Source organism: Lipophrys pholis (genome assembly GCF_963383615.2).
Source record: "Lipophrys pholis genome assembly, chromosome: 5".
NCBI lineage: Eukaryota > Metazoa > Chordata > Actinopteri > Blenniiformes > Blenniidae > Lipophrys > Lipophrys pholis.
Window position 1 is genome coordinate 6,527,921 of NC_137628.1, and position 10,792 is coordinate 6,538,712.

Here is a 10,792-nt window from a genome sequence, read left to right on the forward strand (position 1 = left end):
ACAATAGATATTAATCATAATCATTTCATATATTTTCTTGCTTGATATCAATTGAAAGCTGCTCATTTATGAGAATAATATGTGCTTTCCATACTTTTAAAATGACCTATTTGAATTACTTTTTCTACTATCAGTACTTTCTGTGTCCACTAGATGTCGACTGTAATGCATAAATAGAAACTAGCGCCAGGTGACGAAGCCCACGCAGTCATTCATCCTCAGAAACAAAGACAACTTTCTTTTTTCTATTATCTTTATTTTTAAATGCAGCCTCTTGCTGGATGTGTATGATCTCCTCATCAGTTATCCCTTCTTGTTTTGGCGAAAGTACAAAATTATTATTTTTTAAAAAAAAAAAAAGCTCCTGGAAGTCAAGATTTGGTCTATAAATTGTCTCTTCCAGCAGTCCCTTCATGGTAAGACAATGACTTTTCTTCAGCCTCCTTTCCCAGTTTGGACCCACTGTGGATTAATGCAGATTTAATAACCTCTGCATCAAATTAGAATGACTTAATATGGTAATTCTTCATTTCTGTGTTTTACTTCCCCCTCCTTTCCTCTTGCCTTGCCATAAATCCATGCTCCCTCACTTTTCCTTTCTTTTAGGCAGTGAGTGCCCCTCAATCACCCAGTGGTCTCCTTAGCACAACGCTCTCTCCCCTGTCTCCCGGCCCCTCTGCACCTATAAACCCGGCCTTCTTCCACCACCAGCCACCTCTCTAATAAGAGAGGGTAGCTGAAACACATGCAAATGAGCAGGCTGCCAGCTGGTATCACAGCAGTCATGTGATCTATCAAGGTATGGGGTTATGGGGTGAAGGAGAAAGGAGAGACAGGGGGAGGAGAGCATGCTGGGGTGGAAGAGGGAGGACTCTTGAGGAGATGAGAGGGAGATGGACAGCTTCAAAGACACGCCGCAGACAAGAAACACACCGGCATCTTTCTGGATGTTGGAATAATCCCTTTAAAATTATCTGTCTTTGTCCGTCAGCTGCTGCCTGTTTCATGCTGCCTCACCTTTTATTTCAATATCCATCTGTGCTTCAAGGACAAACACGTGAAATGTCACTCGTGTGACACATGACACTTAACAGAAAGGCACATCAACACATCATTTCTTTATGTGTGTGTGCGTGAGCGGGAGGAAGGGTGTGTGTGTGTGTGTGTGTGTGTGTGTGTGTGTGTGTGTGTGTGTGTGTGTGTGTGTGTGTGTGTGTGTGTGTGTGTGTGTGTGTGTGTCAAAGCCATGTACTTCACCCACCACTGGGTGACAGGCCCCTGCAGCAGTCAAGGCACACTGCAGACGCACTGTTTGAATCTGTGCGTGTGCGCGCGTGTTTGTGTGTGTGTGTGTGTGTGTGTGTGTGTGTGTGTGTGTGTGTGTGTGTGTGTGTGTGTGTGTGTGTGAGCGTGAGAGAAAGAGATCTGTCTCTGCTGCTCTGTAGCACCCATTCCAGCAGATTCTGCTGGCAGAAGATCTGGTTTACCCTGCCAACAGCAGCCACCCTTATCCATTCCTGCCTCTTCCCTCCTCCTTTCCTCTGGCTGCTTGACGAGGGCACAAAGAGAGAGCCATGTACCTCAACTAACTTATTTATGGCCATGTATGTTGTAGAGGATTCAAATATAAGTTTGTTTTAATAGAGCCACCCCAAACACCACCAAAAATGATCCCATTGACTTCTTATTGCAGGTTCTGTAAATTCCTCAGAATCATCTTCCAGTGTTTGAGTCAGAATGTTTTTAATGCACATTTCATTGACAATGACTTGAATTTGCTCAAAGCACAATTGAGAAAAACACAGATTCTATAGATTCTTTTCCTTCACAGTTTATATTGAGGTTCTGTTAAACATTCAAATGTATTCACTCCTTTATTTCATGCCTTTATAAACTGGCTTCTTTTGCATGTGAGCATTTTCTCCATTCTGGCTCGGCGCTGTCTCTGTTTGAGGGGGACGCTCGGTGGCGTGGTGGCATCAGTCACCTGTTACCTGCCAGAGAAGATCCGTACAGAGAAAAGACAGTCAGGAAACTGCATGCGAAAGTGGGCGCCCGTGTGTGTGTGTGTGTGTGTGTGTGTGTGTGTGTGTGTGTGTGTGTGTGTGTGTGTGTGTGTGTGCAGAATACCTTTCGGGCCAAACATCTTCAAATAGCAATGGGAACAGTACGGTTTCTCATCATGCTGAAACACAATCAGTGGCACATATTTACTGCCTCGCTCAACACACCCAGTAATTCACCCTCTCACTTGTGTCTCTGTTATCGATCCCACGTACCTCGGCATGTTGTCCGGCTGTGAGCTGTCTCTTGCATTTCTGACACTTCAGACATAGAGGGTGGTAGTCTCTCCCCAAGGATCTCTTCTTCTCACCTGTATAAAAGAAAAATGGGAGCTGTGGTATTGAGAAGAGTAGAGTATTGACCCTATATAAGGCACTTGTTGGAACACTTGGAATTAAAAAAAAAAGGTTCTCTGAGGTGTTTAAAAAAGATAGAAATGAGGACTTAATATTAGATGAATAATGTGAACACCAATACATGATTAAATATGTTGGAAAGTGCAAAACTTATTAGAATCGGATACATCTCCACCATTTATAGCTGAGACATGTTTCAGATCGGATAGATTTATTACTTGTTTTCTTCAGTATGTTCATGTTTTACATCCTATATTTCTGAAAGTTACAGCCTTATAATCGTGTGTTGTTAGTTTTAAAATGACCGTAAATGTGATTAATAGCATGTTAGCATGAAACTTATTCTGTGGCTGACTTTTTCATTGACGGTTAAAATGTGAAAGCGTCCAAATATGGCCACTTGCATGACGGAGGATTGAACTTTGGAATTTGGAAATTTAAGGCTGTTTCAAGTGCAAACGCAACACTGGTTTTTGTGCATCCGTTTACATGACAACAGTGGGCTGAGCCACTGAAAACTCATTTTAAAAACGCCTCCCAAAGTGGAATTTTTTTACAATGCTCCAATTCCGTTGTCGTGTAAACAGGGAAAACACAACTTTTTGAAAACACTGCTATTGCGCATGTGCACCACGGCCATTGCAAATACATTTTATGCACACGCACAAGTAGAAGGACAGTAAAAATGTTTACCTCCAGAATGTTTTGACTCTCAGTCTATATTCTCCTGGGACTTGGTAGTTTTGTAGTCGACAGTCACGTTACTAACATTCCAACTTGGTCGACTTATCCACACAAATGTCTGTGTACTCCTATTGTTAATGTTTATAGCATATTGTTGTCTGCTACACGTGTGTGGTTTAATTACAAAAACAACCAACAGCATCTACTAGTGGCCCTACATGCTCACTACATCATTTTCAGCCTTTCTGCTGTTTACATATTAAATGGACATCGTTTTCAAAACGTTGCTCTGTGAACGTGAAACTTTTCTGAAATAAAAACGCAAAAATGATGCGTTTTCACTTGAAACATTGTCGTGTAAACGAGGCCTTAATCTATGCACTCAAATACCTTTGTAAATGTCTCTTTTATTCAACCACATGAAAATGAGTCAGTTTATTCTTTAATTAAATCAGATGTCTGGATTTGAATATACTGACTGTTACCATCATGAGCACAAATAGGCCAGAGCCTGTTGGATAAAAGGAGGTAAGTAGGCCAGGTCACACGCAAGACTTTGAATCAGGCACATGAACAGAAAAGGAAAAGGTAACAGGAAAAGAACCAAAAAAAAACCAACATATTTATAAAGATTAGCTTGAGTACAGCGTGCATGTAATAGTGAGATTTGAGTGTGTGAGAGGACTCTAAAGCTAAAAGAGAAAGAAGGCAGAGAGGAAACCCAGAAGGTTGCATGCAAGCTGGTTTGGCTAGACCCACATCCTGTTATCATGGATCCCAGCATGAGCAATTGTGGGTGGCTTGATAGAAACAGACAGACAGACAGACAGACAGACAGACAGAGAGTTAAATGCTTTTTTTCATCCAAAAATGTTAAAAAAAACAAAAACAAAAATGTTCTTACGGTGTAAGCAAGTATAACCTTACAGCAGAAAATGAAGAAACAGTGTAACTCACAATATTAACAATGGAATTCTCTATTTAGCAATGTTTGTGCTCCATTATGCATGAAAAAAAAAGAAGAAAAAGAAAGAACACTGATACAAGGAATGGATTGCAGTCACTGGCAAGGCTAATGTCCACTGTAGAACAAAGTCACATTATTTATGTCCCTTAAAATCTTTTTACGTCTTTATCACTTAAGTTTCTTAGCAAATCATTTAGGCCAAATACTACAGTACTGGCTAAAAGACAGTCGGTAATAAGGAAAAAGTGTAAAGAGTTGCAGCCAGCCAGAGGAGGAGAGACATTTCGGAGTTAAAAAAACTACTCACCGAAGTAGACAGGCTTCCCACAGATTGGACAGTAGCCTACCATGATGGTATATTATTTATCATACAGCGTGTTTGTCTGTGAGGGCTTTTCGTGGGTATGCGGGCGAATTGAAAAGTGACAGGAAAACCGTTCTGCTGCAGAGATGTCAGCATCTTGTCAAGTCAAAACCAGGATGTGGCGAGCGCGACGTCACAGGAGGAGAGTCAGATTTATGATTTGGGGCGCAAAGTGGAAGGCGGCATCTCTAATCACAGAAAAGTAGATGCAAACGTACATAAGGAACGCTTAGTGTAGAAAGGTTAGGATAGGATAGGAGGTGAAGATAAGAGGGACAAAAACAGCTGTCAGAAGCTTGAATTCCCACCTATCGTCTCCCCTTTCCTGCTCTTTTCACCCTCTTTTCTAGATTAAATACAAGGAGTTGAGCCTCTGAATTGAAAATGGAAACCTGACACTTGTGCCTTTCTTTTCTTCTTTCTGTCTTTCTCTGTCTTTGACTATTCTTCCCTGTGACATGCTCACACAGACACACACACACACACACACACACACACACACACACACACACACACACACACACACACACACACACACACACACACACACACACACACATATGAACCTCCTGCTTACTGACTCATGCGCCATGCGGCCAACTACATATATACAGAGCAAGACGAGGCCGCACTTCTCCTCGGTGACATCAGACGAAGCTCTGGCCAGAGAGCAGAAGGGAGAGGCAGGGCGAGGCCCGCTCGGTGGAGGGACAGATGGGGGTGGGTGGTGGAGGCGGGTATCCCCTCGAGACGGCTGATGGAAGCAGAACTGGGGAGAGTCCGGGGTGAGGAGAGATGAGCGAGACAAGGCCGGGGACAGTAGCCGGCCTCGGCTCAGAGCGGACAAAGACGATGAACTCTGATGAACTTCACATGAACAAGGCGGCTGAAGTCACTGTGGAAGACAGGCGAATGTTTGTGTGGTTGGATCTCTATCACTGGAAGACAGAATCAGACACACACCAACACAGTCAGGCAGTCTGGAAGCCCAAAAAGTTAAAAATATACTCAGTGTATCATTCAGACATATATACATTCACTCATGCAGACCAAGGCTGTTCATTTTTGGATCTTGGGTCGTACAGCTGCAAATCAAAACTCTGCATTTTGTCTCATTTTGGGAAGAACAAAGTTTAACTCTGTGTCAAGGTGCAGTTTGCATGTTGTTAATGAGTCTTTTTCTGGGCAGTCCTGTTCCGTCCAGCCATCTTCTATACCACTTTATACAGCTCAGGGTTGCGGAGCGCTGGAGCTGATCCCCGCTGACTATGGGCAGGATACACCTGGACAGGTCACCAGTCCATCACACAACAAGACAAAACCACATTCACGTGGACTTTCTGCCCAAGGACATTATACACATGAACCAAATGAACCACACTTTGATTTTTGTACCTTTGGTATCATGTGGGAAAGGACAACGTTCAAACTGCACCATCAGTCTAAAGGACGGAGCTTCTTTGTCCAAAGGGAGTCATTTAAAATCTTGTGAATCATCCCTGATAATGTTCTGGGGTCTTCATTTAAAACAGTTAAAAAGTTCACAAGACCTCTGTTTGCTTCTGATCACTGCTGAAGGCTGGATGTTGTATCCACTGCTACCACACCCAAATATCCTGATAAAATCCTGAAAACAATTGAACAGTGCTCGTGTTCTTGTAGGAAGAAACAAAGACATATCAACCATAAAACCACCATCACATGTCACCTGAAAATACGGAAACACGTGAAACTGAACTCCCTGCTTCTCTGATTACGGCGCACAGCCTGCATGTTTCATGAATTGTCCGTGGATGGGAGTGGAACATTTATTGTGGCTTACAATTGCATTTTCTTGCACAACAAAAGGATTCTACCCTGGCAAAAAAAAATTCTCAAAAATGTTCTTGTAGAGCACAGAAGGTCATCACTGGAGATGTATGGAAAGCCGTTTGAGCATTTATTTGACATCCTTGATATCAAGCTTAAAGTCCATGTACTAGTAAGCTCATTGTCCTCACCAGTAAGACAATTTGGCATACTATGTAGAACCACTAGGGCACACTAGTAGCACGACTGCATCTTCCTAGTATTGGTTTTTCCACTACTAGTGCCACTTTTGGCCTACTAGTGCGCAATCAAACCTTACTAGTAACACTACTAGGCCCAACTAGTGGGCATGTAGTAGCCTCCTAGACTCAACTAGTCGCGCTAAAATGCCTACTAGTAGCACGACTAAGGCATTTTTTTTAATCTTACCAGTACTACTAGTGAGTGTCAAAATGTTCCACAAGTGCTACTAGTAGGATCTGTTTTATTTTACTAGTACTACTAGTAACAACAAGGATGCCCACTAGTACTACTAGTGAAGCTCAAAATGTCCACTAGTAGCATTCGTAGACATTGTTGGCCTCACTAGTAGCACTAGTAAGGTGCTTCTGTCCTCAATAGTGGGTTAGGCTTAGGATTAGGGTTAACTAGGGTTAACCCTACGGTCAACTGATGGGAGCGAATCACATGGCTGCTGTAGAGATTTTACATGAATCAACAATCCTGGCTGCAGGCTGGTAAGCTACTGCACATTCTTAGCACTGATTGTCTGTAGTTGTACATTCGTGTAGGATTTGAAGAGGGTGCAGTTTAAAAGAGCTCATTCACTTTCTTCTGAAGTGTATATATTGTGGATGTAAGATATACTAAAGAAATCATACTTTATTAATCCCATGTCTAGGATGCGGTGGGCAGCCTCTATACAGCACTTTGGTGGAGCCGATGGAGGTCAAGGGTCTTGCTCAGGGACTTAAAGAAGTGACCTGTCTGCTGTGGGAATCTAACCTGTGAATTCCTGATCCCAAGTCTGTTTCTCTAATTTCTAGGCCTGCACAATCAATGGATGTTGCTCAAGGACACTTTGGAGGAGGCATTCATCCAGCCCTTACGTATGTACTATACTATACTATGCTATGCTATGCTATACTATACTATACTATACTATACATAGTGTTTTTAGCCAATGCTAAGCCAGCTATCCCAAAAACACTTCAGAAATACTCATTTTGCAGAGGTGGACACTTCGTTTCATGCAGAATATCTACGAACCATTCCAGGTTTTCTTTGGAGGAATTTCTTTCATGTTTATTTTCTGAGGTCAGGGTGCAGCTTGGTTACAGCAAATATGTGCCTCTTCCTCTGTTTGGCTCTTCAATCTTCTCTTGTTTTTGTCTTTGCTATGATCAGCTCAGCTTTTACTTTTAGTTGATTTGTAAGAAGTGGCATTGCATTGTACGCCGTGCATGAAGTAATGTTGGCTTTGGGCTGTAGTCGTCATTTCAAAGTATTTGCTGTCATTATAACATGACGGGTCTCTCTCGCTCTCTTCTATAGTAATGTGGGAACAATTTGAGGAAACATTTGCCTTAAAATCATTTCCTCTTCCAAGTAGCTGGATGTCAGCTGGAGACACATTTGCAGACCTGTGGAAGAGAACCTACAGGTGTCACAAAACCTGCAAAAACTTTGTTTGTTTCTTCTAAACTACTAGTAAAACAAAGAAAAAAAACCACACAGCAGTTCAACATGCATGTGAGCGGAGATCCTCGTCCCTCTTCCCGTCATGTGAATGTCCTCGTCTGCCTCCTCGAAAAATTGCTCCATGGGATTGAAACCTGGTGACTTGGGAGGCCATTTGAACAGAATGAACATATTGTTACAAACAATTTGACGTTATTTACCTTGGTTGCATGGCATGTTTTCCTGCCAGCCATCAGAAAATGTGAAGATTACACTGTGGTCACAAAATGATGGACGTGATAAGCAACAATTCTCGTGCTGGCTGTGGCTGTTAGTAAGAGGCCCAAAGTGCATCAAGAAAATATCCCCCTGCAACTGTCACACCATCAGTGCAAGCCTGAATCACTGAGACGATTCCGGATGGATGCATGATGTTATGGTTTTTATTTTACATCAGACCGTGGTCTTCGTCACCGCCATCTCTCGGGAACATGTTTACAATCTCATTCTGTCCCGTTTCCATTAACTCCTGCAAAACTGTCACTGGCTGAGAGAAGTTTCTGGAGCCCATCTCCTTCAGGAGTGCTCGCTCTTTCTTAGACCATTCACTGTAAACCCTGGAGAATATTGTGTGTTAAATTCCCTTATAGGCACTTTTCTCCAAACTGACGCTCAGTTTGAACTCCAGCATGTTGCCTTGAACATATTTGTGTTGTTGGGTGAGGCCACACAATGGTGTAGTTAGAGGATGTCAACCGTAAGGCCCGTGGACCAAAGCCGGTCCACAATCTGGCCTACCAAATTACCAGGCAAATTCCAAAAATTTCAAAGAAAACATAGATTAAAAAAACCAAAAAACATTTCTCAACAGTAGCAGACAAAACACAACACTGAGACCCAAGCTGAGATATCGGTGATGCTGCCATGAAAGCCAGCAACTTTGTTGATATCAAACTAGCCTCAAAGTCATGCTGTCGGGGTGAGTTTGAAAAAAAATATGCATAATGCAACAGCTATAGGAGAAGATCTTTGAACATTTCACTGTATTTTGCATCAGAATGTATCATTAAAATTGGCTTGTAGTCATTTTCAGAAGTTATTGTTTGGTTTTTGTGAAAATATGAACATTTTCTCATGTAAACTCTGTACCACAACAAAGTAAATCTTTAAACATTTACATTTGAAGGTTATTAGTGCACTATATCTGGCTCAATCAGGATGAAATCAGGCTGTATGTGATCCCTGAACTAAAATGTGTGTGACACCACTGGTATAGTGTGCAGACTTCGAGATCTTCCTGTGTGTGTGAGGTTCTATATCTACTCTGATTTCCTCCCACAACCATTTACTTCTAATTAACAACTATAGGTGTGAATGTGTGTGATTGTCTGTCTCTCTGTTAGCCATAATTAGCTGGGAACACCTCGATTATATAAGATGAATGAATTATCAGAAAGCTAAACAGACACTCGATGTTCTCCTCAGTGGACACACACACACACACACACACACACACACACACACACACACACACACACACACACACACACACACACACACACACACACACACACACACACACACACACACACACACACACACACACACACACACACACACATTTCCAAAAGTCCTACAATACATTTAATGTTTTACAGTCAATCCTTCCAGTCCACATTTACATTTGCATATTATTTCTGTGACTGATGAACTTCAGAAGGCCATGAAATATATGAAGTATTTCATCATTTGCATATTTGCCAGCATCCCTCTCCTGTGTGTCATGCGTTGCAGAGCGATGGAATACCAAGTAGCTATTTCATCTGACCAGCCTTCCCTACAGGATAACCTATCATGTCTTTCCATCAGCATTCATTGTGTGTGGACAGCGCTGGGAGAGTTACATCCTGAATTGGAGGCCCATACACATGCACGGCTCACAATGATTTTCAATGCAAATGATGATGTCCTCATTTTAATAAAGAGGAAATATTGAATATGCACAAAACAGCAGAGCCGGGTGTCGTTAGAATGAGTCGCAATAGCAAGGGGAAGAGAAAAGTGGTAGACCTGTGGGCTGAAATTGAAGGAAAAGGAAGTGAACTTAGGGAAAAGGGATGGAAATTAAAAAAGAAAAAAGAAGTGGAGCATGGCGAAGTAGTGAAGATGTAATTGTGAAATGGCGAGAGGAAGGAAACGAGAAGAGAGTGGGGGCGTTAAAACCACATTTCCCGGTGGATCTTTTTGGTAAGACTGCATTGAGAAAACTGCCAAAACTCTTAACAGACACATTCCCGAACTGGCATGCACGTATGCGTGCCTCACTTCTGCCAAGTCATATGAGATACACCAACACACACTGGATGGAGAGATGTGGGAATATGAAATATGAAGGATTTATTGTAGCATTCAGAGAGTGGTGGAACGAGAGGGAGGGAGGGAGAGAAACACTGGCTTCTCGCCTCTGTGTCCTCTAGTGGGTTGGATCTCGCCGAGGCCAAACCCTCCGACGCCGGCTCTGAGGATTGTATGCAAGGGGGTGGAGGGGACACAGGAAGAGGCTCAGGAAAGAGAACGGCTGGAAGGATTCCTTCTTCCCACACATAAACGCGCCCTCGATCACATGTGCATGAACACACACAGCAGAAGGAGCCTTTGGAAAGGATTCCTTTTTCCCCACTCACTCTCACACACCCACAAGTCATCACGTTTCAGCTCTTGGCATCCTCCCTTCTCCTCCAAGCCCAGAATATGACATGGCTTTGGGGTTGCATCTCGGCCGCATACACATAGTGCAAGCTTTATGGCACAGACAGTCATATAGCATTTCAAAAATGTGACAGATGGAAAAAGAAACAACAACAATTA

General features: G+C 42.6%; 1 protein-coding gene across 1 annotated transcript; it reads right to left on the minus strand.

Annotated features, from left to right (window-relative positions):
* Window positions 1–1,721: 1,721 nt before the first annotated feature.
* On the minus strand, window positions 1,722–5,018 carry LOC308110489 (cysteine-rich protein 1). Its single transcript, XM_080464798.1, has 4 exons — window positions 4,379–5,018; window positions 2,280–2,374; window positions 2,131–2,185; window positions 1,722–1,994 (listed from the first exon to the last, which is right to left on the minus strand). Exons 1-4 carry the CDS (start codon window positions 4,419–4,421, stop codon window positions 1,984–1,986), a joined length of 204 nt encoding a protein of 67 aa, XP_080320924.1. The 5' UTR covers window positions 4,422–5,018; the 3' UTR covers window positions 1,722–1,983.
* Between the last annotated feature and the right edge of the window lie 5,774 nt (window positions 5,019–10,792).

Coding starts and splice junctions, on each gene's coding strand:
- LOC308110489 (XM_080464798.1), bottom strand. CDS start 4,421: ATGGTAGGCTACTGTCCAATCTGTGGGAAGCCTGTCTACTTCG. Junction 2,375..4,378: donor TGGGAAGCCTGTCTACTTCG/GTGAGTAGTTTT, acceptor TCTTTTATACAG/GTGAGAAGAAGAGATCCTTG. Junction 2,186..2,279: donor CAGCCGGACAACATGCCGAG/GTACGTGGGATC, acceptor ATTGTGTTTCAG/CATGATGAGAAACCGTACTG.